Genomic DNA, 24,721 nt, shown 5'->3' with positions numbered 1-24,721 from the left:
GTGGAGTGACAGTTCTGCCCCTGGTTTTCAACAACAATTTCCAGGCTGCCAAGGAGAGTCGGTATTTGGGCTTGATTTTTTTTTTGGTGTGTTTGGATAACTTTAGAATGATCGAGAGATAGCGAGAGAGCGAGACAAGCTAGCTTGAGAGAGAAAGAGAGAGTTTGAGACTGAAGAAGAGGAGACGGGAAGAAGTTGATGCTCGATTCGAACAGAAATTGAGTGAACTGATCATCCCAGGTATTCTACGATTGGTTCGAATTTGTTTGATTCAGTTTTTTGTCGGTCTCTCAGCTTTGCCATCATCATACATCACCGTTTTGGGTTTTTCCTGTTCAAGAACCGATCTAAATGGTGGCTTCCTTGATTTCATGGATTTGTTTTTTGATTTTTGATCAGATTAGTGTATGCGATTTGGCTTTGTTTGATAGTCTGGGTTTTAACTTTTCAACGGTTCCAAGATCCAATCTTTTTTGAAGATTCTGAGGGAAAAGGATTGGGTTGAAAAGAAATAGAACAGGTTTTGTTTTTAATCTTTCTCAGAAATAGTGATTCCTGTTTCATTCATTAGTTGAAATATATACAAACAAAAAACGGTTTCTGTTCAGTTTATCGATTCAGATTTCATATATTGGTTTCAGAATCCATAATTAAGAGAAATATTTCAATTGATAGTGTAGGGTGGTCCTGTTTGTGTATAAATGACAGTATTATTTTGATTTGAAGTTAAGTTGCTCAATAAAAGTGTCAATGAAGAAATTGAATTGCTTTGTGCATAGTTGTTGAGAAATTTTAGTTTCTGAGTTGATCAGAAACATTTTAACGTTTTGCTTATTTTTATCAATTGTGATTCAATTTAATTTGCCATATATTTGCAGGGTTGTTTGAATTGGGAACAAAGAAACACAAGTGCAAGAATTCTGTCTCTCTCAGGCAAGTTCTTCTTATGTTTCTGTTTTTTCTGCATGTTATGATATTATGGAGAAAGATAAGAGGAAATATACGAACAGTTAATGCTTTTCTGATGCACTTCATAGTAGAAACAGAATGGATGTTACAGTTGATGAGCTGCTAAAGGTTGCAAGAAAGGCCATCATACAAGTCAAACATGTAATTGGTGAAGATTAGAACGAATTGTATAAGTAGGAATTAATCCGGGTAGATGTGTGAACTGTCAAAATTAGTAACTTTATTTTAATAACAAGTAACAACCAAAAAATTGAAATGTTCTGTCTGTTTGGAAATGACAAGAACAGTATGTTGGGTTATTCAGTTGAGTGTGAGGGAATAGAGAAGATATTGATTAGTGTTTAGAACATTTTGTCTCATTACATCTTCTACTTTGCTCTCTGTTCTCAAGCATTTACAGACCTACATAAATTACCTTCAATGTTTGTTCGCACAAATACTATATTGCTAACACTTTATATTATATATTTCAACTGTATTATCAAATCAAATTTTATTGAACGGATTGCTAACACTTTAAATTATGCAGAGCAGCCCCTACGCTGGAACTCTATTCATCAATCCAGCTACGCTCTTTCGCCTGCCCTGCTTTCGCTCACTCTTAATATACGAAAATTTGAATAGCAATTGGAGTGAATTAGTGTGTGCATGTGATAAATCTAAACTTATGCCAAAGGATATAAACTCTACTAATTCTTAGACAGATTAGGAAGAGGAATAATGATTTACATGGATGCATGTTAAAGTTAAACAACACGATTTAGTCATGTATTAGAGTTTCTGATTGAAATTGTTTATTGGTGACAATGTTTTCATCTTTTTGGCTATCAGAAAAACTTTAGCTGGTGTAATATACAAACATCTTCTCTACCTCAAGCAACATTTCTTAATTTCATCCATAATATCGAACCCCGCTGCAATGCGCGGGCAATCTTGCTAGTTAGATTTAAGTTTCCACATGTGCAGTCCAATTTCATCATCGTCATCCTATGGACACCCCAAGCCTGAAACTCGGCAGTTAAAACATTTAGGTTACGCACTCACCGAGTCGGAGCAAGCCGCACGATTCGGCACTGGGAGCTGGAACCATGATGCTGGATCTCGGTCCGTTCTCCGATGAGAACTTCGACCGTAAGAAGTGGGTGAAACTCGGCGTGCCAGAGTCGCCACCCGCAAGACTCAGTCGACAAGCACCTCGTGGATCTAGAGATGAAAATCCAGATGGTCTCGGAAGAGAGTGTGGAAAGGTCAGGAAGAGAAAGAGAAGCTTCTGGAAGCACGTTGGGGTTGGGCTGAGAGCCTGAGACTGATGGCTTATGGAATAGTTCTTTTTTTTTTTTTTTGGTTGCCTTTCTCTTCCTTTGGTTGTAGTTTAATTTCAAGGCCGGCCATTGATTCAAATGACCAATGCAATAGGAATAGGACCAAGTAACAGTTCACATTCTTTCTGAACATAGTTTGGATTTGAAGGATTACCAGTAAAGAGACCAGCAAATGAAATATGTTGAAAATTTGAAATGTAGATAAAATTCCTTAAAACATTGCCTGATTGGCAGAAGCATCCACAATTCCAGAGGCCGATAAGGCAAGCTGAACTGACTACAGGGTTTCAGGCTTCCTAGTCAAATGTAGGCCGGGTAATCTAGCAAGCAAGACAACAAACAACAAAATATGGACATTACATCAAACACATTACTATTTCATCGAACAACCTTATACCAGTAAAGAAGTATATATACTAATTCTACTTGCCAGCCAAGGAGACATTCATTAGTATTAATCAACAGGCCAAGAGTTTTGGCGATTTCTTTAGGCTCTTCAAATAGCTGGGAATTCTGGTTGTTGTATGATAAAGATTGAGGTTGATATCAATCTAATTCTAGTGAGCATCTTCATTCTCTTTTTATTCTGATCAACCGTTGCAAAGAGGATGACAAATTCAAACCCGGCAACTCAATATTCGTTTCCACGTGCAAAAACTGGTCAATAAAGGAAACATATTTTGGGCTTCCTGCCAAGTCTCTCGAACTGATTAACTAGTTTCGTATGTCTTGAAATAACATGGGACATATGAACTATGTTTCATAGGTCTGCTAATAGTGTGACATATGAACTCTGTTTTCATTTTGTGACATAATTTTCTCTACCATGGGATGGAAAATTTATGCAAGAGACTTTTCCAGGACTTTTGTGGTGAATTTGGTCATGTACTTCCAAATCAATCGACATTGTTCCGTTGGAAAGGCAAGAACAGTATTTTTGGAAGCAAGTCAACACTGCTTGTTCGTTACTTCAAACTAATTTCAGCCAAGCAAAGTGTCTGATGCAGATTACCATATCTCCAATCCTATAAGTTAATTTGTCAGACCTCAAATGGAACTCACAAATCTTCACAACCCCTTAACCAATTCAAAATGACCTCATCATACTTTCTTTCCAGTGTACTAGCACTAATACTAGTACTAGCTATTTCTTTTGTTTGTTGCTGCAGCTCCATGGCCTCAACCATGGACAGCAAAAGGTCAGCACTCAGAGGAGGAAACGAGACAGATAGGCTGGCGTTGCTTGCCATTAAAGCTCAAATACACCAAGATCCTAATCTTCCGGTCATGAGCTCGTGGAATGAGTCCAATCATTTTTGCATGTGGCATGGTGTCACCTGCAGCCGACGCCATCTTCAGAGGGTCATTAAGCTGAATCTGACCTCCCTGAAATTGTCCGGGTCCATATCTCCTCACATAGGAAACCTGAGCTTCCTAAGGGATCTACGCCTCTATAATAATAACTTCACCAACAAAATCCCTCCAGAAATTGGGCACTTGCGGAGGTTGCGGATATTAGGTCTACCGAACAATTCACTCAGTGGTCCTATTCCTGCCAATATCTCCAATTGCTTCAACCTCATTATTCTTGATGTCTCTCACAACATGCTGGTAGGTAACATTCCTTCAGAACTTGGTTCCTTTTCCAAGCTTGAGTACCTTGATATGCATGTTAATTATCTAACAGGAGAGGTACCTCCTTCCTTGGGTAACCTTTCTAGTCTTGGCATACTTGCTGCTTATGGTAATAACTTGGTGGGAACTATTCCTAGTTCTCTAGGCCAACTGAAAAAATTAAAACATTTTGCATTGCACTTAAATAGGCTGTCTGGTACCATCCCTCCCTCCATCTATAACATCTCTAGTCTCCTTAGTTTTTCCATGGGATTTAACCAAATTCAAGGGAGCATTCCCCCAACCTTGTTCAGAATCCTTTTGAATCTCCAATTTTTTAGCATTAGCCAAAATCAGTTTACTGGATCACTTCCTCTGTCAATAAGCAATGCCACTAATTTAGCAGTCTTTCAGGCTTCGGGTAATAAACTAACCGGGCAAGTGCCAAATTTACAAAAGCTTCGTAGCCTTGTGAAATTCTATATTGCCGGTAATCACCTCGGAAGTGGCAGTGATGGGGACTTAAGTTTTTTCTCAGGCTTGACCAATGCTACACAGTTGGAGTTGTTACATATAGCATCCAACAATTTCGGAGGGACGTTGCCCACATCAATATCCAATCTATCAACCAACCTTGCAGTTCTCGATGTTTACGAAAACCAATTACATGGAAGCATCCCTGCAGGGATAGGAAATCTGGTCAACATGAAACAATTGGGTTTGTTTGGTAACATGTTCACAGGTAATATTCCCACTGACATCGGGAAACTTTCAGGTCTTGGGAGATTGGGTTTTCATAACAACAGATTATCAGGGAGCCTCCCATCCTCTCTAGGAAATCTGACATCATTATTTCTTCTCGACTTGCAAGGAAATAATTTTAATGGCACCATCCCTACAAGCCTTGGGGAATGCCATTCATTGTTGCTGTTGGATCTTTCTCGCAATAATCTTGGTGGTAGTATACCTCCACAAGTTATTGGCCTTCCCTCCTTATCAATATATATGGACTTATCTGAAAATAGTCTCAGCGGTTCCCTTCCCTTGGAGGTAGGAAAGTTAAAAAATCTAGGCGGGTTGAATGTCTCAAATAATATGTTATCAGGAAAACTTCCCAGTAGCCTTGGTAGCTGTGCGATTTTAGAAGTTCTGGTCTTGCAAGGAAACTTCTTCGACGGCCCCATTCCTCCGGCTATGGCCTCCTTGAGAGGGATTCAAGAGTTAGATCTTTCGCGCAACAATCTCACCGGTGAAATTCCTGAATTTCTGGCGGAGTTTAGAGTCTTGAAGCAACTTAACCTGTCTTTCAACGACTTGTGGGGTGCAGTACCAGTGGAAGGTGTCTTTAACAGTGCAAGTGCCACTTCAGTTGTTGGAAACACAAGGCTCTGCGGAGGTATTTCTGATCTCCACCTTCCAAAGTGCAAGTCTAAAGAATCGAGGTCTCCTAGCGTGAAACTAACGATCTCATTAATATCCGCATTCACTCTTCTTGGAATAGCTATGCTGCTGACATTTCTGTTTCTTTGTTTCTCCAAAAAGAAAAGCAAAGCAACTTCATCAAGCACGTTGGCGGACTCTATTTTGCAAGTGTCATATAATACTCTCTTGAAAGCTACTGATGGCTTCTCTGTAACAAATTTGATTGGTGCGGGTAGTTTTGGGTCTGTCTACAAAGGAGTTCTCGGTGAAGATGGAGCTCAGGTTGTTGCTGTGAAGGTGTTTAACATGTTACGCCGGGGAGCTTCCAAGAGTTTCCTAGCCGAATGTGACGCACTCCGAAATATCAGACATCGAAATCTAGTCCCGATTTTAACTGCATGTTCGAGTGTTGACTCTCGTGGTAATGATTTCAAGGCTTTGGTTTATGAGTTCATGGAGAAGGGGAGCTTAGAGGAGTGGCTGCATCCAAATATTGGGGCAGAAGACGCACCGATGAATTTAAGTCTTGTTCAGAGGCTAAACATTGCCATTGACGTTGCTTGTGGACTGGATTATCTTCATCATCATTGCGAAACACCAATAGTTCATTGTGATCTCAAGCCGAGCAATGTTCTTTTGGACAATAACTTGACTGGACATGTTGCTGACTTTGGATTAGCTAGATTCCTCTCAAGACTAGCCCATAACGTTACAGCAAATCAATCAAGTTCCATAGGAATAAGAGGGACTGTTGGTTATGCTGCTCCAGGTATGTACTTATGCTATTTTGTTCTCCTATTTTTGTTATAGCTAGGTATTCATTAATGGGAGTTTCTTTGCTAACAACTGTGGTGATTGAACTTTGAACCACAGAGTACGGAATGGGAAGTGAGGTGTCAACATCTGGAGATGCCTACGGCTTCGGCATTCTCTTGTTAGAGATGTTTACAGGAAAGAGACCCACTGACCACATGTTTGTGGACGGTTTGAACCTTCACAAGTTTGTGAAGATGGCCTTCCGCGAGCGAGTTTTAGAGATTGCAGATTCATCACTTGTTCAAGTAAGAAATCCCAGCCAGAGCCCCAATGATGCTGATCTTGAAGAATGCTTGAGTTCAATACTGGGAATTGGAGTTGCATGCTCTGTGGAATCCCCAACAGATCGAAAGAATATCGGTGATGCTGTATCTGAACTGAAAACCATTCGAGCCACTCTTGTTGGATAGAAACTTTGCCAATGTTTTCTTATGGATTTCACTGCTAATCATGTTTTTATGTCTTGTTGCTGCTATTATGCATGAAAAATGTTTAGGTAAAATACTATACTACATCTTGTATTTTGTCTTGGGCCTTGAACTAGAGGACTTGGCTTCATCGTGTATTTTCAAGTTTTATTTTGTTTTATCTTCCTTTAGTTGTTTTTTCAATTTCTAGGCCATTGATTCAAATGAATAATGCAATAGGAATAGGACCAAGTGACAGTTCACATTCTTTCCTCGACATATATATGTAGGCAGCTCAAACGGTTTGGATTTTTAGGCCATACCAGTAAAGAGACCAGCAGTGAAATATGTTCAAATGTAGATGGAATTTCTTAACATTGCCTGATTGACATCGAAACATTTACAATTTTAGGGGTCGATAAGGCAAGCTGATATTATCGACTACAGCGTTTTCAAGTTATCCAGTCGAAATTTAGGCAAGATAATCTCTAGATTTTGAGCAACAAACAATATTAAATGAACATTTCATCAAACAAATTGCCCTTAACACAAAAAGACTACAACAATTTAATGGCAATACCCACGTAACCAAACTTATTAAGTAGACAAAAATACTGAAATTGAATTAGTATCATCCTGCAACCCAATAACACTATCTACTCTGCAACCAAGTAACAGAATTCGATCATTTACCACAATGATTTGGTTTAAAAGATGAAACCATTTGATCTCTATTTTTCACTTCACTTTGGTGAGTGAGCGACTCTCACTAGCATTTTGTACCGGCGAAGTTTATGGAATACAAAATTAGATATTTTCAGCCTTTTGGGCTGGTGGATCTTTGGGCTTCATTATGGGCTGGAATCCACATTAATTGTGCTCCAAACCCGAATGAAATATAGTTGTCTTTACTCTTTAGATAAGGGGAGGTGAAATAGGTTTTCAAGTGTAAATATTTCCTTAATGTAGTAATTCTTTTAAAGTGAATTTTATTGACACTTTGTAGTAAAAGGTAAAAACCACGCAAAGAGATATCTCCAAGGAAATTGGAGGGATCGAAGAACTATGAGTGATTGAAATCTAGACTAATTGTCTACGAAGTTAGGACATGTGTTACCCTATTAGCACGACGATTTACATGAGTTGCATGGAAGTTTGGATATTGAGATATTGAAAATTTAATCCCTTTAATCACAAAACCTAGCTAAGAAAGATATTCATCTCGAACTCGATAGCTTGAAGTCTTGAGCTAGTTGTAGACAGTAACTTTCGAACTATATCTTATCTCATCTTCGAAGTAACGACATGTGACACCTAGGCAACTGTGCTCTCGACCTAAAAACAATTATCATTTTCATTCCCTCACGTCTACCGCTCTATTGATCACTCATACTCGATGACAAACCATCTCTTCCCTCTTATTCATTTGTCTGTTGTAATTTCTTTAAATAGTTCATTTTGTCATTGCTTTTAATTTGAATAGTAATTTCATATTAAGATCGACATTTGAATAGTAATTTCATATTAAGATTGACAATAATTTAACTTGAGTCATGTCCATTAGATTGATTCTTACTATTCACTCTGAATTCATTAAGCCCGAATTTACTAAGCACAACTCTCGGTAGAAAATCTACGACATGGATTTCTTTTTCTTTAAGTTTCCACGTGCCTCTCACGTGCAGTTCAGTTTCATCATCGTCATCCTATGTACTCCCCAAGCCTGCAACTTGGCAGTTGAACATTTTCTGTTACGCACTCAGCCAATTTCACGGAGCCAACCCGCCCGATCCGAACCCGAGTCACTGAGCCGGAACCATGATGCTGGATCTCGGTCCGTTCTCCGACGAGAACTTCGACCGGAAGAAGTGGGTGAACTCGGCGTGCCAGAGTCGCCACCCGCAGGACTCAGTCGACAAGCACCTCGTGGATCTGGAGATGAAAATCCAGATGGTCTCGGAGGAGATCGGCGCCTCGCTCGAGGAGCAGAGCGCCTCCTCACTCCTCCGTGTGCCACGCGCCACGCGCGAAGTCATCCGCCTCCGCGACGACGCCGTTTCGCTCCGCTCCGCCGTCTCCTCAATCCTCGACAAGCTCAAGAAGGTAGGTAACTGTTTTACTTCGCTGATTTTCGTTCACTTCTGTGAAAATTGAATGCGATTCGGTGATGATCGGAATGTGTGGGCATTGTTTAGGCTGAGGGATTGTCAGCTGAGTCTGTAATGGCGCTTGCGAAGTACGATATAGTGAAGCAGAGAATGGAAGCTGCGTATGAAACATTGCAGGTAAAGAAGAAGATATAGATTTCTCTTTGAAATTTTGGCTTTGAAAATGTTTCTAGTATTGAGATAGAAGAAAAGTTGTAACGAAATTCAAACACCAGGATGCTGCTGGATTAACTCAACTGAGCTCGACTGTGGAGGACGTCTTTGCCAGCGGTGATCTTCCTCGCGCCGCCGAAACCCTAGCCAACATGAGGCATTGCTTGTCAGCTGTAGGGGAGGTAATGCTCTGTTAGATTTCCGGTTTATGATTGATTACCAGCTAGTTTTGCATTTTGGTGCAAAGTATCAAAAATATGAAATGCATTGTCGTTTTTATAGGTTGCTGAGTTTGCTAATGTGAGGAAGCAACTTGAGGTCTTAGAGGACAGGCTTGATTCAATGGTGCAACCACGTCTCACAGACGCAATATCCAATCGCAAGGTTATTACATTTCACGACTTTTTGCTTAAACAGTTGCTTGCTTTCTATCATATATTGCCTGTTTTCATCATTCAATGTTGACATTACATGGTATGTGTATTTACTTGCAGGTTGAAGTTGCGCAAGATTTGCGGGGAATTCTCATTCGAATTGGGAGATTCAAGTCCATGGAGCTACATTATACAAAAGTTCACCTAAAGCCAATAAAGCAGCTCTGGGAAGATTTTGACACAAAGCAACCACCGTCTAATAAGCTTGCAACTGACAAAACTAGTAATGAGTTTCAGTCAGCTGCTCCCGGCATTCTGTTTTCCACTTGGCTGCCAAATTTCTATGATGAATTGCTGCTTTATCTTGAACAAGAATGGAAGTGGTATTATTCTCACTCTTTGATTCCCAAATTTAACATTCTCAGTGTTTTCTTTTTCTTCTGGGATAGAAACAGTGTCTTCGCATTCTAGATTTGATGAATTTCATTCCGATCTACTTAATCTGATATATGTTCCAACTAAAGCTTCGATATTTCACATGTGTGCCAGTTTAAAAATAGTGTTTCACATTATCCCTTTGGTTGTCTAATGCTGTTAGGAACCTGATCATTATTGTTTAATGCTTTGCATAGTTCTGAAGGAGCTGTTTTTAGGTTATTTTTTTATTTTGTTTTGAAATTTAATTTGATCTAATTATATTGGAATCTTATGCTCAAAATTTTGAGAAACTGAATACAGCTGTGTTTCCTTGTGTTCTTTCATTGGTTATACTATAAAAAACTAGTGACAAGGCATATTATATAATATATACACTTCTGCATATGTATGTTATTTATTTTGATCTTTCAGTTTGTTGATAAGATTTCATTATATATATATATATATATATATATATATATTCAGCATTAAAAAGAAATCTTGCAAGAATTCTCAGGATTTTAATATAGATCTTTCTTTTTTGGGTTATAATTCTCTTCAACTGTTTTTTACAGGTGCATGGTTGCCTTTCCCGAGGATTATAAATCCCTTGTCCCAAAGCTGCTAGTTGAGATGATGGTAGCTGTAGGGGCAAGTTTTGTTTCACGCATCAACCTTGCAACTGGTGATGTTGTTCCAGAAACAAAATCACTGGGAAAAGGTAGCATTTGATTTTGTTATCTAGTGCTTTTTTACATGATGTGATCAGAGACTTCCAGTGTTTGATCATTCTATTCTCTGATGTGTATGGAAATGGGGAAACTTGGAATCTTACTTCCATACAGTCCTGTTTACCATCTTTTCCCTTGAAACTTACTGAGTCCTTTGACTTGCATAGTTCATTTTTACTGGATGGAGTACCAGTAGGGGGTTGACAGTTGGATCTCGTAGTTGGATAAGTTTCGGTCTTGATTATCAGAACTTAAACTCTTTATTTATAACTTCAGGTATATTAGATATTCTCTCCGGTGATATGCCAAAGGGTATCAAAATCCAGACAAAGCATCTGGAGGCTTTGATTGAGTTACACAATATGACCCAGACCTTTGCAAGGAATATTCAGCACTTGTTTTCAGAATCTGATCTTCGTGTCTTGATGGATACGCTAAAGTCGGTGTATTTACCCTATGAATCATTTAAACAGAGGTAAGAAAGATCCTTGTTTTTGAGTGGTTATTTGGGGCTGTCAATCTGTGTTTGTGTTAGAGTAATGGCTTATGTACAAGAGAAGCTGGTTGCCATTTCTTACATGCATTATTTTGTTTTAATTTTTGCATCTAGTCAATTCTTGTAGCAGTCAAGTCCCTTCTTTGTGATATTTGGGATAATATCCTGCCATCTTTATCGCTGGCTATTGTTTTTGGCAAACTGTGCCATCTTTTATTAGTTGATCAATGATGGAACATGTGATCTAGGTATGGGCAGATGGAGCGCGCTATACTTTCTGCTGAGATTGCTGGGGTTGATCTAAGAGGAGCTGTTACTCGTGGTGTGGGAGCTCAGGGAATTGAACTTAGTGAAACGGTTCGCAGAATGGAGGAATCCATTCCCCAAGTTATTGTACTTCTTGAAGCAGCCGTTGAGAGATGCATCAGCTTTACTGGAGGTTCCGAAGCAGATGAGCTAATTATTGCAGTTGATGATATAATGTTGCTTTATATCTCCACCTTGCAAGAAACCCTGAAATCATTAAGAGTTGTCTGTGGAGTGGATCATGGTGGTGATGGTGTTGGCTCAAGGAAGGAGATGGGATTGGATAAGAAGGATGGCCAAAGTTCACGGAGAAGTGACTCGATTTCAAATGAGGAGGAGTGGTCCATTGTGCAAGGTGCTTTGCAAATCCTCACAGTTGCAGATTGTCTAACTAGCAGGTCCTCTGTTTTTGAAGCTTCCTTAAGGGCTACTCTGGCTAGGTTGAGCACAGCTCTTTCTGTTTCAGTTTTTGGTTCAAGTGCGGACCAAAACCTGTCACATGCTGCTAGTGATGATGGAAACGGGGAACCATCTTTGGGTGGAAGAGCTGCCTTGGATGTGGCAGCTGTTCGGCTAATTGATGTTCCCGAGAAGGCTCGGAAACTCTTCAACCTCTTAAGTCAGGTATGATTAACATTTTAGACTTTTATATATTGCTCTTCTCTCTTCTGTGTTATAATATAACGTTTTTGTTTTTTTGGTTATGCAGTCTAAAGATCCCCGGTTTCATGCACTTCCACTTGCATCTCAGAGAGTTGCAGCATTTGCTGACACCGTCAACGAACTTGTATATGATGTTCTCATTTCTAAAGTACGGCAACGCCTCAGTGATGTTTCTCGTTTGCCAATATGGTCCTCAGTTGAAGAACAGAGTGCTTACCATCTCCCAACCTTCAGCTCATACCCTCAGTCCTACGTGACTAATGTTGGTGAATATCTTCTTACTTTACCCCAGCAGTTGGAACCACTTGCAGAGGGCATTGCAAATAGTGACACCAACAATGAGGAAGCCCAGTTTTTCGCAACAGAATGGATGTTCAAGGTACCGATCTCCCGAGTCCTAAATTCTTTATTATCATCTCAACTGCTCTGCTTTAACGTAATTGTTTAGATCATTACCCTTGACTTTGGTTTTAACAATGCTGCTTTCCGTGTAATGAAGGTCGCAGAGGGCGCCACTGCTCTTTACATGGAGCAGCTGCGAGGGATTCAGCATATCACAGACCGAGGAGCGCAACAATTATCTGTTGACATAGAGTATCTAAGCAATGTGCTTTCTGCTCTGTCAATGCCAATTCCTCAAGTGCTATCCACATTCCATACCTGTCTTTCCACCCCAAGAGACCAGCTCAAAGATCTTATCAAATCAGATTCAGGAAACCAGCTTGATCTTCCTACTGCAAACCTTATTTGTAAGATGCGGCGTGTGATGATAGATTAGTCCACCCTTCTTTTGTATTGATATTAAAGGTTAGGAGTTGTGCGATACTTGTACCTCTTTTGAGGTCCGGTAACGATCTATGTTCTTACCATCGGAAATTTTTTTCATCTGGCAGCAATTTTTTTGAATTGCTTGGTAAAGTATTATACAAAAGGTCATGTAAAGCAGCCAGCAGTCCCAATTTTCAACATTTTGCTGTAATTACTGCTCTTTGGAAAGATTTGTAAGATGAGTATATAATCGGCCATTACAATTTTTTTTTTGTTATTTCATTTTTCCATTATACTTCAAAATTTATCAAATTGATGCTTTTTAAATAAATCAAATTGTATTTTTTGAAATTTAGAAAGTTCGCGAATGTTCTTTTGTTAGGCTTCATTTGATTCGCGAATGGGGGACTTATTATGAAATCAATTCTTTTCCTTTTACATGGACATCATAATTCAGAGTTGTTATTATTCATTATTTTTAAATAAATCAAATTGCAATTTTTGAAATTTAGAAAGTTCGCGAAGTTTCTCTTGTTATGCTTCTTTTGACGAAGTGGTGTTAGCTCAATGGTTAGAGCACTCATTACCTCTTAAAAAAAAAAAGACTTCTTTTGATTCGCGGATCGGGACTCATTATGAAATCAATTCTTTTTCTTTTCCGTAGACATGAGATTTCAGAATTCTCATTATTATGTTACTTTTAATAAATCAAGTGAAATTATTTAAAGTTTAAAAAGTTTGTGAATTTTCTCTTATTAGATTTCATTAGATTTGTAGATCGGATTTATTATGAAATCAATTCTTTTCCTTTTCTATAGACATGAGATTCCAAAGTTCTCATTAGTCATTACAAGAACACAATCATGAAATCAATAGCTTTTAGAGGTGCTAAACTTGAGTTATGCAACCAACTATAGTGGCAAAGAACTAAAGCTAGATACAATAAATTTATAAAACTAAAATTACTTTAATAAAACAAAAAAATTACCGCGAGTAAAAGTTAAAACAGAACACAACCACAGTAAAAAAGCAACAACTATATAACCAACAAGGCCTGAAGTTACCGCAGACCACCTGGCACAATTACCGCCATCACCGTTTCTGTGTCTCTCTCTCTCTGATGCTTCTACTCCTTTTGAGCAAACCCTAGGCTCCCTAAAACCATCGCACCCTACTTCACTACCCAATTCCTATAAACCCTTCTCAGTTTCTTCCTCTTCAATCAGAATCACATAGTTTTCAATTCAATTTCAAAATCTTCGTCGCTTCGAATAGCCATGGATGCTCAGCGAGCTCTGCTGGACGAACTCATGGGCGCAGGTACCTCCAACAAACCCTAATCAATCCTCGCTGTGCTACCTACATGTTTGTTATTGTCTCTTCCACAATTTGATATTGTATTTCTGTGAATTTGGGGTTTTTGTTTATTGATTTTGTTCATTGCTTCGGGTTATTGTTTGGATTTGAGTTTTTTTTTTTTTTGACTGGTGTGTGGTTCAATCCAGCTCGGAATTTGACGGAGGAAGAGAGAAAAGGGTACAAGGAGATCACTTGGGACTCTAAGGAGGTTTGCGGAGCCTATATGGTTCGGTTTTGTCCTCATGATCTGTTTGTCAATACCCGAAGCGATCTAGGTGTGTTGCAATTACAATTTGTGTTGAATTTCACTTGTTTAAGTTTGATTTTGGTTGCTGACAGTAAAATTTTTGATTTTGAATCAGGGGCATGCCCCAGAATACATGACTCTAAGCTGAAAGAAAGGTGATTAGCTGATCGTTAGGGTTCTGCTTTCGGGATATGTTATCTGAGCTTTTCGTATTTGATATTTTTGAGAGTTTTATGCGCATTTAGATGAAACAAAATCAAAAGATGGTGATGTATGCATGTTGTCGCAGTTTGTTTAATGCTCCATATATATGTCGTAGAATTTAAGCTCTGCTCAACTCGTAATATGATCAACTCCTGATCATTTATCTACTTTCTGTTGGAAGGAGGCTTCTTATCTTATCTTTGTGTGGATAAGTTTGGTGCTGGATATGAGATTATGAGTGGTTTAGGTGGAAGATAGAAACTTTTATATGCCTTGCATGGTACATGGCAACCCAGTCAGTTGGTTATGAGTCACATATGATGATCTACTCCCGTTTTTTCTTTTCTTTTTAAGGTTCCCAATCCTGGTGATTGAATCCTTTGTAAGCCTAAGATTTATTTTGTTTACCTGTATATTGTTAATGAATATGTTATCAATATTTTTGCACAAACACGAGGGAGAGTTTCTAGATGGGTTTTCAAAAAATATAATGGAAGTTATGTTGATGATCAGAAGTAATCTAATAGTTCAGTCGCCAAATTCATAATCCAAGTTATTTCCAGTTTTTTAGTTACAATTCAAGGCACCACATTCTTCTACTCTTTTACGGTTTTAGTTTTCTCTCTCTCTTTTTTTCCTTGCTTTGGGATGTCAATTTCCAGCTTTAATTTTTACTTTTGTTAATGCATTTTAGTTTCGAGAAGTCTCCAAGGCATGCTGCGTATGTGCCAAGGTTTGAAGCTGATCTTGCTCAGTTTTGTGAGAAACTGGTAAGTTAGCTGTCCTTTTATTGGTCTTTGTTTTCTCCAATCTTCTCCTGTCATTGTTTGTCATATGCCACTTTCATTGCAGGTGATGGATTTGGATAGAAGAGTTAAGCGTGGGCGAGAACGCCTTTCTCAGGAGGTGGAACCTCCACCACAACCTCCTCTGTCAGCTGAAAAGTCTGAACAGTTATCTGTTCTGGAGGAAAAAATAAAGAACTTATTGGAACAAGCGGAGGAGCTTGGTGCATCTGGGAAGGTGGATGAAGCTGAGGCACTGATGAGAAAGGTGTGCCTGAGTTTGTCTTTGTGCATCATCTAGTTTTGTATTGCAAATAATTGTCCAGAAAGTGGATAATTTTGCTTGCATGTTTGTTCCATGCCATACTAGTTTTTTTTTTTTTGTTCTTGGTTATCTGTTCAGTAATAATCAGGTAAAATTTGAAATTCTGATTGTTTTTCCCCCTTTTGGCAGGTGGATGTGCTTAATGTTGAGAAAACAGTCTTGGCTCTACAGCCCCCGAATGCTCAACCATTGATGGTTCCACAGGAGAAAAAAATGGCACTCTGTGAGATCTGTGGTTCATTTCTTGTGGCCAATGATGCTTTAGAGAGGACTCAATCTCATGTCACTGGGAAGCAGCATATTGGTTATGGCATGGTCCGGGATTTTATTGCTGAGTACAAGGTGAGTCTCTTGAATAATGGAGTAGTTAACTTAAGAAGAAAAAAAGTTTATTTCTTAGTGACTGAAGGACATGGATTTCATTTTTCAGGCAGCTAAGGAGAAAGCAAGGGAAGAAGAAAAGTTAGCTAGGGAGAAAGAAGCAGAAGAACGGAGGAAACAGCTGGAGAAGGAAAATGAGAGTAGAAGGAGAAGTGGTTCAAGTGACAGGGACAGGTATCGTGATAGAGATCGTGACAGATATCGAGAACGTGATTTGGATCGTGAAAGGTCAAGAGAGTGGACTGGTAGGGGTGGTCGGGATGGTGGAAGAGGGGTGGATTGGAGGTCCAGGAATGGAAGAGATGCAGGCAGGGATAGGTACCGTAATCGAAGCAGGTCACGTTCCCCTGTTAGACATACCCACAGGAGGTCACCTAGGAGTCCAGTTCGCCCGTATTAATGAGTTGTGTAGATAGATGTCTGAGCTTTGAAATTTATTGAGGTAGATTTTCATATCTCTAAGGTTTATGATGAACATGTGCATTTGGAGTTTTGAACTAAATTGTCATCATGGGTGAAACGTTTCTTTGCCATCTCACAGCTTTTGTTGAGACTATATCAACTCCATTTCATCAATATTATTAGCGCAGAAAAGGGTTGAGGTAGGTATTATTTACTATTGTAACTCATTTATAATTCATTTGACTTGGGATGAGGTAATTTTTCTTGTTTTGTATGAAATTTCTCAAGGAATTGTTTTCAGAGTCTCATATCCCTTTTTGATGGGTAAGTTGTTGTTGGCTACTTCTGTGTTATCACATACTTAAGACTTCAGACCCAAATTGTATGCATGATTGACACAGCAGCTGGGGAGAGGAAAAGCTATTTAATCATTGTTGAGGTAACATATATACATATATCCTATATTCTCTCCATCACGAACCCATAGCTGATTTCCTCCCTCTTCTTTCTGGTTTTGAGTTTTAACCACTTTATTGCAAATGCTGCTCATTTGGCATGGTTCAACTAGCGGAAATGCAAGATGCCAATCATGCAATGTGATGATTTGCTACCTGTTTTTAAGGTATTTAGGGATTTTTTATACATGCTAGAAACAATTGGTTTGGTTTTGTCTGGTTTAGTGGTCTTCTAGCTTTCCAGTTGTCAAAACTCACTACTTTGTCCTCTCCTCACCGCCTCTTAGGACATGGAAATCTAATCATGAAGCGGGTGCTGGTTCAAGCATTCGTTTTCAGTAATAGGCAGTTGGATGAATAGGCCAACAACGTATTGAATGGTAAATCTGTGAATTACATTATCATGTGAATTAGGTAGCTTTGGAGTTCAAGTTCTCGATCACAATTTGGTCTATCTGGAGGGGCTTTCGACAGAAGTTTTGTTTCCAAGGCTGTTTGATAGGGGATGTGAAATGGTATCAGTGCATGGAGGTAACTGCCAGTTATAATGTGCAGAATGAAAAGTGTATTGCATTTATAGTTCTCATAGCACGGAAATCTTTGTGCAGGGTAAAATGAGTCGCCTAATGGAATTGAAATTTCTGGTAGTCCAGGAGCCATTTTCTGAGTGATAGCCTTTACGTTTTTATGGTAATCACCTTTATCAATATACATTTGAGTCTGTAATCTCTTCAATACACATTTATCGAGGTGCTCATGGCACTCTTCTTATAAGAACAATGACATTTATTTTTTCAAAAGTGAATGGTACAGTGCTCTCATACGAAAGTTCACAAAAGTTGAATTGACAAAGTCTTTTGGTGCATTCCAATTGCCTGATAATTATCCAATTATCATAAAATTTCCAAGTTATGCATGTTTAAAATGCGGTGATTCGAGTTGTGTTGATATACAGCTTGGGAATTTCTCTTGCAAGAAATTTGAAGAAGTGGCCTGTTTCCTGGTCATGCACTATGAGTGAAAACTAATCAAGAAAACCATCTCAGAGTCTGAGTTACGACTCGGTACGCCAGTATTTGGTTTCAACCAGTTTATGGCCCGCTGCCGATATGGTATATCTTTGTTATCTCAAGGTGTTCTGGAGATTGTAGAGCTCCGCTATTTTTAGAATTATCATTAGGAGGGTATTTTTTGGTCCGTTGATCTTGGGCATTTTAACTCTACATGTAACACTTCCATTTGAATGAATTTCATGGCAGCATGTTAAAACTCCAATTTGATCTTTACCTACCAATTGTAAAAGGGACTGGAGTTCAAGGTAAGATACCCTAATTTGACAAAATACAAAACAACACTAATATGGGACGCAGTATATTTGTTAACTAGATTTCCAGGGGCACCCCTACAAGGGAAGGAGTGACCCTATTCAATAGTAACAACGAACATGAAGCAAACAAGGCAGAACCCCACAATCAGGCTATGAACGGCTATCAAGTGATGAGTAGCTAACAATCATGGCTTGATCATGAGGTTCTGATCTGTTGCTCCATGACTTGAATGAGAAAACTTATCATGCATAGTTGCTCGGATTTGTAGCGGTGAGACCAATCTATTCTCCTTTCACTTCTGATATGGTACAATTTGCTATAAGTCTGCTAAAGACAAGAATGCCAAATGTTGAAAAATACACCAATAAAACAGATAGCACAGAAACTACTGGTAGCAAGGAGCTTAACAAGGTCCAACCACAAGTATATATGCATGATCATATCCAAAATCCTCAAAGCTTTTGTGGTGCTCCTTAGTTCTGTTTCTTCTAGTAATCCAACCCAAACCCTCTGCTCACTTCAACCATGAATGACTCGGTAGACAAGCTAGTGATCTTCCTAGCAAAGAGAGATGGCATAGACAAGCTTGTCAAGACGTTCCAATATGTCTCCAAGCTTGTGCACTGGCATGCCGAGTCCACTAACCCGAAGATGGCAGAGAGATTCAAGCAGTGGGAGGTTTCGTCTGGCCTTAGCCGAAAGGCTTTTCGGACTGGCAGGTTCCTCACCGGATTCAATGCAATGAGACGAAGCCCTGGATCAACGCCAACTCTTCGGTTCTTGGCTGTTCTTGCTAATGCTGGTGAGATGATATACTTCTTTTTCGACCATTTTCTTTGGTTGTCAAAAATTGGGACTTTGGACCCAAGTTTGGCTAGAAAGATGAGCTTCATTTCCGCATTTGGTGAGTCCTTTGGGTACATTTTCTTCATTATATCTGATTTTATCGCGCTAAAAGAAGGGCTTGAGGAAGAGAGGAAGGTTATGAGTTTGGAGGACAAGTCCATTGAGAAGAAGAATGAGAGCATAAGAAAGATTAGAAGTGATAGAGTGATGAGGTTAATGGCTGTAGCAGCTAATGTTGCAGACTTGCTTATTGCAATTGCTGATATCGAGCCTAATCCATTCTGCAACCACACTGTGACTCTTGGGATCAGTGGATTGGTCTCTGCTTGGTCCGGTTGGTACAGAAATTGGCCCTCATAAGATTTCTACCATAGCCATGTAAAACCTCGCTAGCTGAGCTTTGAAAATGAAACCTGCACTTGCTGTAACTGAGAAATTGCTTTGTGTGTGTGTCTCAAAGTTGAGGTATGGATGCATCTTATCCAGATGAGTCTTGCTACTGTAAATTAATGTCTATGAGGACTATATGCAATTTGGACTTCTCTACTGTCAAAGTTTTTGTTTACTTCTAATGTATATCACAAAAATGGGTAACTTCGTAATACTATTACAATTGGCGTGCTTACGATTTCCTCCAATTGTTTGTTTCATGAAGAAACAAAAAAAAATGAGAAAAAAAAATTGTTTATCAAATGATTGAAATTAAAATACATAATACTCTAACACATACAAGTACACAAACCGTTTGTACCATCTTTTCTTTGCTATAGAAAATTCTTCTAATCCCACATCGAAGAAAGGTGAAAGAAAATGAATCCCAAGAAACATATATGATGCAAACTTAACATTTTGGGCCTAGTGTCTTTTAATTAGGACTGTCAATTTTAACATGATCTAATAACACAAACTTAACATTTTGGGTCTAGTGTCTTTTAACTAAGACTATCAATTTTGACATGATCTAATAACACGATTTTAAACTCACATGAAATAACGGATCATCATCACAGGTAACTCGTTTAATAAACAAGTTGAATTTGAGATTGTATTTTACTATTTTTAACACAGAATAGGTTTTAATTTCTCTACTATAATACGTGAAGACCTTAACATGATACCAACCCCCGACTCTAATGAAAGTAAATCAACCTCGATAAGTCAATAGTGTGGACGTACCAAATTCCTTACCTAACCAAGACGGCATGTCGTACATAACTACGGAAATTACCAAGAGTCCAATACATAACGCGAAAAAAGAGGGCCACCTGTAAATTATCCAAAATATAAATTCTGAAACCGAAGAAGAAGAAGAAGAGAGAGAGAGAGTCCATTAGACTAGAGAAGGACTCAGAGACGAGTTAATCTTACCTCGAAAGAAACCCAAAGAGTCAGAGAACCAAAACCAGAGTTGACTCTTCTAATTCCCGATCTCATTTCCTAGATTCGCTGCATTTCACTTCCCAATTAGGGTTTGGAATTCAGATCAGATGGCGGACGGAAGCGGTCACTCGCGCTATGTGAAGCTGACGAAAGATCAAGCGCCGCTGCAGGAGGACATTAAGCCCGGCGAGCTCAATCAGCCCATCGATGTTCCTCAGGTGTCTCCTCTTATTCCTCTTCGATCTAATTTTACGCTTCTTTATTTGTTTCTTGCCGACTCTGAAATTAATTACCGGTAAATTTATTAGTGTAATTTTGTGACAATTGGTATATGTAAGCAGGAAATTGATACAATTGAGCTGATTGGAAGACTAATTATAGAGGAATGAGTTTTGAGAAAGAAAGAAAGAAAAAAATTGGATTTTTTTTTTTGGTAGAGAATTCTATTTTCATGGATCAAGAAATTGCTGTATTGCATATATAGATCAGAGATGGTGGGAGATGAATGTGACAACTTGGATGTGGATTGTAATTTATGGGGTAGATTGCGTGTGATTATCTCTAGAATGGGGATGTTTGTTTTAAGTTATCGTATATTGATTTAATTGGTGAGTGATATTGTGTGTTATGGGGTGCAGTTGAATGTTAAGAAGTGTCATGAGTGTGGACAACCTTTACCGGAAAGCTTTCAGCCCCCGGCCGATGAACCTTGGACGACTGGAATTTTCGGCTGCAGTGAAGATAGAGACAGTTGTAAGTTGATATGAGAACTAGCTTTTCATTTCTTGTACTCAAAGATGGGGAAACTTTGGAATCTGATAGTTAGGCAGGGTTTGAAGCTTTCTTCACGTTTTTTAAATCTTATGGCTCTAGCAAGTATTTGCCAAAATCTACTACGTGTATGCTGAGATTGGATTTGATATAAATTTGATTTTGGAGTATTTTACATCTCTTTCAGTTTTCATTAGAAATATTAAGTGCTCAGAACTGGATTTTGTGCTTGCCCTTCAAAATAATGATAAGTTTGGCAATGCAGTTTTGCAAATTATGTTATCATTGTGTATCAGTGTTAGGCTCTGAATTCAACCTTTAACTTTATGATGTAGGATATTCATGCCAATTCAATGGTTTACCATGGCCTTATGATTACCAAGTACAAACTTCTGTGCTTTTATTTTGTGTAACCAGACTCTAGTTCAACTTCTGTTTTGCTACGACCTACAATAATCATCCATATATATCATCCCTAGCAAAATGTAGTACTGATTAATGATTATGTGAGATTAAACACCGTGTCATTCTTTACCTTCACAGGCTTGACAGGACTATTTTGTCCCTGTGTTCAGTTTGGGCGTAATATTGAAAACTTAAGAGATGATGTGCCATGGACCACACCATGCATTTGTCATGCCGTTTTTGTTGAAGGTGGCATGGCTGTTGCAGCAGGAACTGCAATCTTCCATGGTGTTGACCCAAGAACTTCATTTCTTATCTGCGAGGGTCTGTTGTTTGCATGGTGGATGTGTGGAGTGTATACAGGTCTTGTTCGGCAATCCTTGCAGAAAAAATATCATCTTAAGGTAGTTCTTTTGTTTTCCCAGTGCTCCAATCAATTCACTTAAAAGATATTCTGTGAACCAAAGCTTGTTTATAATTTGTTGGTTGCAGAACTCGCCATGTGACCCTTGCTTGGTGCACTGCTGCCTGCACTGGTGTGCCTTGTGTCAGGAGCACAGGGAGATGAAGGGTCGCCTTTCAGAAAATTCTGTTATGCCAATGACCGTTGTCAACCCTCCTCCTGTTCAACAGATGAACAAACCTGCTGATGACAACGACAACCAGGACTCTGCTGCACCGTCCTCTACTACCAACAATGGGCATACTAATATAGAAATGCAGGCATTGTAGGACTACTATATAAGTATCATAATATTTCAGTAGGGATTTATTGTGTTTGAGTTCTTCATTGTTGTAAAATGTTCAGATCGCATACATGAGAAGTTATCATCTTTGCTCAAAACATTATACAATATAAATTAGACGTAAATCGAAAGAGTTTATCCCTTCTCAGTGTGTATTCATTATTCGATAGTCTGTTTTTTTTTTTCTTTTTTAAATCTTTGAGTTGCTCTTTTCTTCCTTTTATTCCTTAACATCTAGGAGATCAATTCTTCGGAAAAGAATCTGGGAGATCAATGTGATAATAAATGATTCAACGTACGGCTAAGATCAGCGGATATGCGAGTGCAAGGCAATTGTGACGCACCAGATCTTTAACCCACAAAACAAATGTACCTAGCCATGACACGATCAAAGATTTTTTTTTTTTTTTTTTTTTTGCGCCCCTTTTTCTCGATTTTCTTAGGGGAGTGAAGCCTCTGAACATTTTACGATCCAAGCTGTTTATTTTCTGTTAGACTTCGTATCAATTAGAACAAAACCATTTGTGCTGTAGTTGATATAGTTAGCTGCCCAATTCACTTATGGTCTTTCCATCACATTTAGCTTTTCTGTCTTATGCTAGCAACTTTATTTTTTTTTTCAAAATGTCATGAAAAAGATTTGATATGTTCATTTAGAACGTCCTCTATAGAAAATGACAATTAATTAAATTGGAAACCAAAGAAAATTAGATCGATGAGTATGTCGTACTAATTACTTGTGGTGAGGGCTAGCTTAAGTATCTCTCATAGGTATATCAACTTGAATAATGTCAACACTAAACTCTTTCTCAAAAAAAAAAAAAAAATGTCAACACTAAATTCTTAAAATTAGACTTGCTTACCAAGTCAGCAAATGAAGTATGTATATGATCATGCCATCTAAAACGTGGATATATACAAAGAAGTTCTTATGGCAAAGGTCACTTGGACTCGCTCCAAGTGATATCCCAATTGAATAGTCCGGACACCGGAAAACAAGGGTTGCAAGCTAGCAGTTTTGTAATTCCAGTCCTACAAGAACTCTGTTCACATTAAACCTTATTCCAAATTACTGTCCGGCACTTTGATTTCACTGCTAGAAGAGAGAACCTATTATACTGTTGCTTTCATGGCTGGAGAAGTTTCTTTATGTTAATAGTGCTGATAGCAGAAGTGGCGGGGGCCCGAATAAAGAAACGACCTTACTGCCAGGCTAACTTCTCCGGCTGGGAGTAGTACTAGTACTGATGATCATGGGGAATATTCCGGTGAGGCAGTCGTCGAGGATGAGATCGATGATCTGCTGTACGTATGGGAAAGAAGATGTGAAAGGCATTAGTGATTTTATCTGCAAACAAGACATGGTAGATGTCGATCACTACATGAGGAGTAGAAGGGAAAGACAAGCCTCGCTTGCTGATTGCTTCCATTTCTTGGAGCGTATTACCTTCTATAAGTTATTTTAGAGACACCGCCACAATGGCCTTTTAAAGTTTTAAAGGGTGTTTTAAATCCTGATCATAGGATAATACGTACGTTTCATATTTATGATCTAAATTTTTACCTTTTGTGAAATCATGGTTGAATTCTATTTATTTTCGCGGTTGTTCGAAACTCGTAGTTCTATAAATATATATATATATATATATATATATATATTCAGATTGATCTTTTATATTATAATCCTCCATACTTTTTGTTAATAATAATGCCTACTCCTAAGATCTCATATCATATCTTCCTGCTATTTCGAACCATTCAGTTCAGTTTGTCTTTGACATTTCAAAATCAGTTGCACCTCATACGATAGATGGAACGATTTCTATAGACGTCTGGGAATCATGGGGCGCTATTGTTGGTCCTTCTGTGCTTTTTCCCCACAACACAATGTACAGCCTGCACACAATTAGAACTCCCTCCTAATACTGTTTGACCAGGACCAAGACTCACAGACATAAGCAGTTCAATATTAGTTCACAAATTTGGATCCAAAATGAAGAATTTACTGTATCTGTAGCACGTCCATATATGTAAGTACATACCTTCGGAGGGTGAACTTTTCCTCCAAGAACAAGGAACTAGCAAGCGCTACCAGCAAAAGTGTAAGTGGATTGAAAACTACCACAAATAGCGGTCCTCACTTTTGTACACACCAAGACATCATAACCACTGCCATTCCAGAAACCACAATTCCCTACATGATGAACAACATAACTTCACAATGTCAATATAATGCACGTAGCGGTGCATCGGATACACCATTTAATTAGCTGCAGGAGTAATATATTGTTACGAATAGGCTAGGCAGCTGTCCACAGTCTAATATCCCGACCAAGTCTAATAGGCTAGGAACTAGCAAGCGCTACCAGCTGTCCACAGGAGTAATAGATCCCGTGAAAGACATCAACGCCATGCTTGAGTAAGGACACGGATATATCTTACTCATCTTTGCCTGCATACA

At 38.7% G+C, this 24,721-nt stretch overlaps 5 protein-coding genes and 1 long non-coding RNA gene across 11 annotated transcripts; all 6 read left to right on the top strand.

Annotated features, from left to right (window-relative positions):
• Positions 1 to 83: 83 nt before the first annotated feature.
• Positions 84 to 933, top strand: LOC112198963. The gene is made up of 2 exons (XR_002936035.2): positions 84 to 240; positions 879 to 933. It is a non-coding gene; the product is annotated as an uncharacterized LOC112198963 (long non-coding RNA).
• Positions 934 to 2,000: 1,067 nt separating this feature from the next.
• On the top strand, positions 2,001 to 6,701 carry LOC112198409 (probable LRR receptor-like serine/threonine-protein kinase At3g47570). The gene is made up of 2 exons (XM_024339555.2): positions 2,001 to 6,096; positions 6,201 to 6,701. Exons 1-2 carry the CDS (start codon positions 3,384 to 3,386, stop codon positions 6,551 to 6,553), a joined length of 3,066 nt encoding a protein of 1,021 aa, XP_024195323.1. The 5' UTR covers positions 2,001 to 3,383; the 3' UTR covers positions 6,554 to 6,701.
• Positions 6,702 to 8,250: 1,549 nt separating this feature from the next.
• LOC112198321 (conserved oligomeric Golgi complex subunit 7) lies at positions 8,251 to 12,903 on the top strand. The gene is made up of 10 exons (XM_024339453.2): positions 8,251 to 8,653; positions 8,746 to 8,835; positions 8,934 to 9,053; positions 9,154 to 9,255; positions 9,366 to 9,628; positions 10,238 to 10,383; positions 10,670 to 10,868; positions 11,138 to 11,819; positions 11,905 to 12,237; positions 12,358 to 12,903. The coding sequence occupies exons 1-10, from the start codon at positions 8,369 to 8,371 to the stop codon at positions 12,634 to 12,636; spliced, it is 2,499 nt and encodes an 832-aa protein (XP_024195221.1). The 5' UTR covers positions 8,251 to 8,368; the 3' UTR covers positions 12,637 to 12,903.
• Positions 12,904 to 13,697: 794 nt separating this feature from the next.
• LOC112197791 (luc7-like protein 3) lies at positions 13,698 to 17,622 on the top strand. Of its 6 annotated transcripts, none has more exons than XR_005803580.1 (10): positions 13,698 to 13,946; positions 14,132 to 14,260; positions 14,348 to 14,387; positions 15,131 to 15,206; positions 15,289 to 15,489; positions 15,676 to 15,888; positions 15,977 to 16,369; positions 16,469 to 16,529; positions 17,199 to 17,315; positions 17,393 to 17,622. XR_005803580.1 is itself a non-coding variant. In XM_024339219.2 (8 exons), exons 1-7 carry the CDS (start codon positions 13,904 to 13,906, stop codon positions 16,325 to 16,327), a joined length of 1,053 nt encoding a protein of 350 aa, XP_024194987.1. In that variant the 5' UTR covers positions 13,698 to 13,903; the 3' UTR covers positions 16,328 to 16,369; positions 16,469 to 16,650. The 6 variants fall into 6 exon arrangements, 2 of the variants coding, with proteins under 2 accessions (XP_024194987.1, XP_040367497.1); XR_005803579.1 differs by having other exon boundaries at positions 17,072 to 17,315; XR_005803578.1 differs by having other exon boundaries at positions 16,696 to 17,315.
• Positions 17,623 to 18,375: 753 nt separating this feature from the next.
• LOC112177388 (peroxisomal membrane protein 11B) lies at positions 18,376 to 19,523 on the top strand. Its single transcript, XM_024315685.2, has one exon. It carries the CDS (start codon positions 18,638 to 18,640, stop codon positions 19,316 to 19,318), a length of 681 nt encoding a protein of 226 aa, XP_024171453.1. The 5' UTR covers positions 18,376 to 18,637; the 3' UTR covers positions 19,319 to 19,523.
• A 707-nt stretch (positions 19,524 to 20,230) lies between these two features.
• On the top strand, positions 20,231 to 22,402 carry LOC112195281 (cell number regulator 6). The gene is made up of 4 exons (XM_024335672.2): positions 20,231 to 20,556; positions 20,977 to 21,091; positions 21,653 to 21,918; positions 22,007 to 22,402. Exons 1-4 carry the CDS (start codon positions 20,446 to 20,448, stop codon positions 22,244 to 22,246), a joined length of 732 nt encoding a protein of 243 aa, XP_024191440.1. The 5' UTR covers positions 20,231 to 20,445; the 3' UTR covers positions 22,247 to 22,402.
• The last annotated feature ends 2,319 nt before the right edge of the window (positions 22,403 to 24,721 follow it).

Source organism: Rosa chinensis, chromosome 1, assembly GCF_002994745.2.
Source record: "Rosa chinensis cultivar Old Blush chromosome 1, RchiOBHm-V2, whole genome shotgun sequence".
NCBI lineage: Eukaryota > Viridiplantae > Streptophyta > Magnoliopsida > Rosales > Rosaceae > Rosa > Rosa chinensis.
This window is presented reverse-complemented; position numbering and strand designations above follow the sequence as displayed.

Bases quoted from the DNA above. Each gene is read 5' to 3' on its own strand.
- LOC112198409 (XM_024339555.2), top strand. From the start codon at position 3,384: ATGACCTCATCATACTTTCTTTCCAGTGTACTAGCACTAATACTAGTA. The intron at 6,097-6,200 runs GTATGTACTTAT...TTTGAACCACAG, and splicing joins TGTTGGTTATGCTGCTCCAG to AGTACGGAATGGGAAGTGAG.
- LOC112198321 (XM_024339453.2), top strand. From the start codon at position 8,369: ATGATGCTGGATCTCGGTCCGTTCTCCGACGAGAACTTCGACCGGAAG. The intron at 10,384-10,669 runs GTAGCATTTGAT...TTATAACTTCAG, and splicing joins AACAAAATCACTGGGAAAAG to GTATATTAGATATTCTCTCC. The intron at 10,869-11,137 runs GTAAGAAAGATC...CATGTGATCTAG, and splicing joins TATGAATCATTTAAACAGAG to GTATGGGCAGATGGAGCGCG.
- LOC112197791 (XM_024339219.2), top strand. From the start codon at position 13,904: ATGGATGCTCAGCGAGCTCTGCTGGACGAACTCATGGGCGCAG. The intron at 15,207-15,288 runs GTAAGTTAGCTG...CTTTCATTGCAG, and splicing joins CTCAGTTTTGTGAGAAACTG to GTGATGGATTTGGATAGAAG. The intron at 15,889-15,976 runs GTGAGTCTCTTG...TTCATTTTTCAG, and splicing joins ATTTTATTGCTGAGTACAAG to GCAGCTAAGGAGAAAGCAAG.
- LOC112177388 (XM_024315685.2), top strand. From the start codon at position 18,638: ATGAATGACTCGGTAGACAAGCTAGTGATCTTCCTAGCAAAGAGAGAT.
- LOC112195281 (XM_024335672.2), top strand. From the start codon at position 20,446: ATGGCGGACGGAAGCGGTCACTCGCGCTATGTGAAGCTGACGAAAGAT. The intron at 21,092-21,652 runs GTAAGTTGATAT...TTACCTTCACAG, and splicing joins CAGTGAAGATAGAGACAGTT to GCTTGACAGGACTATTTTGT. The intron at 21,919-22,006 runs GTAGTTCTTTTG...TGTTGGTTGCAG, and splicing joins AGAAAAAATATCATCTTAAG to AACTCGCCATGTGACCCTTG.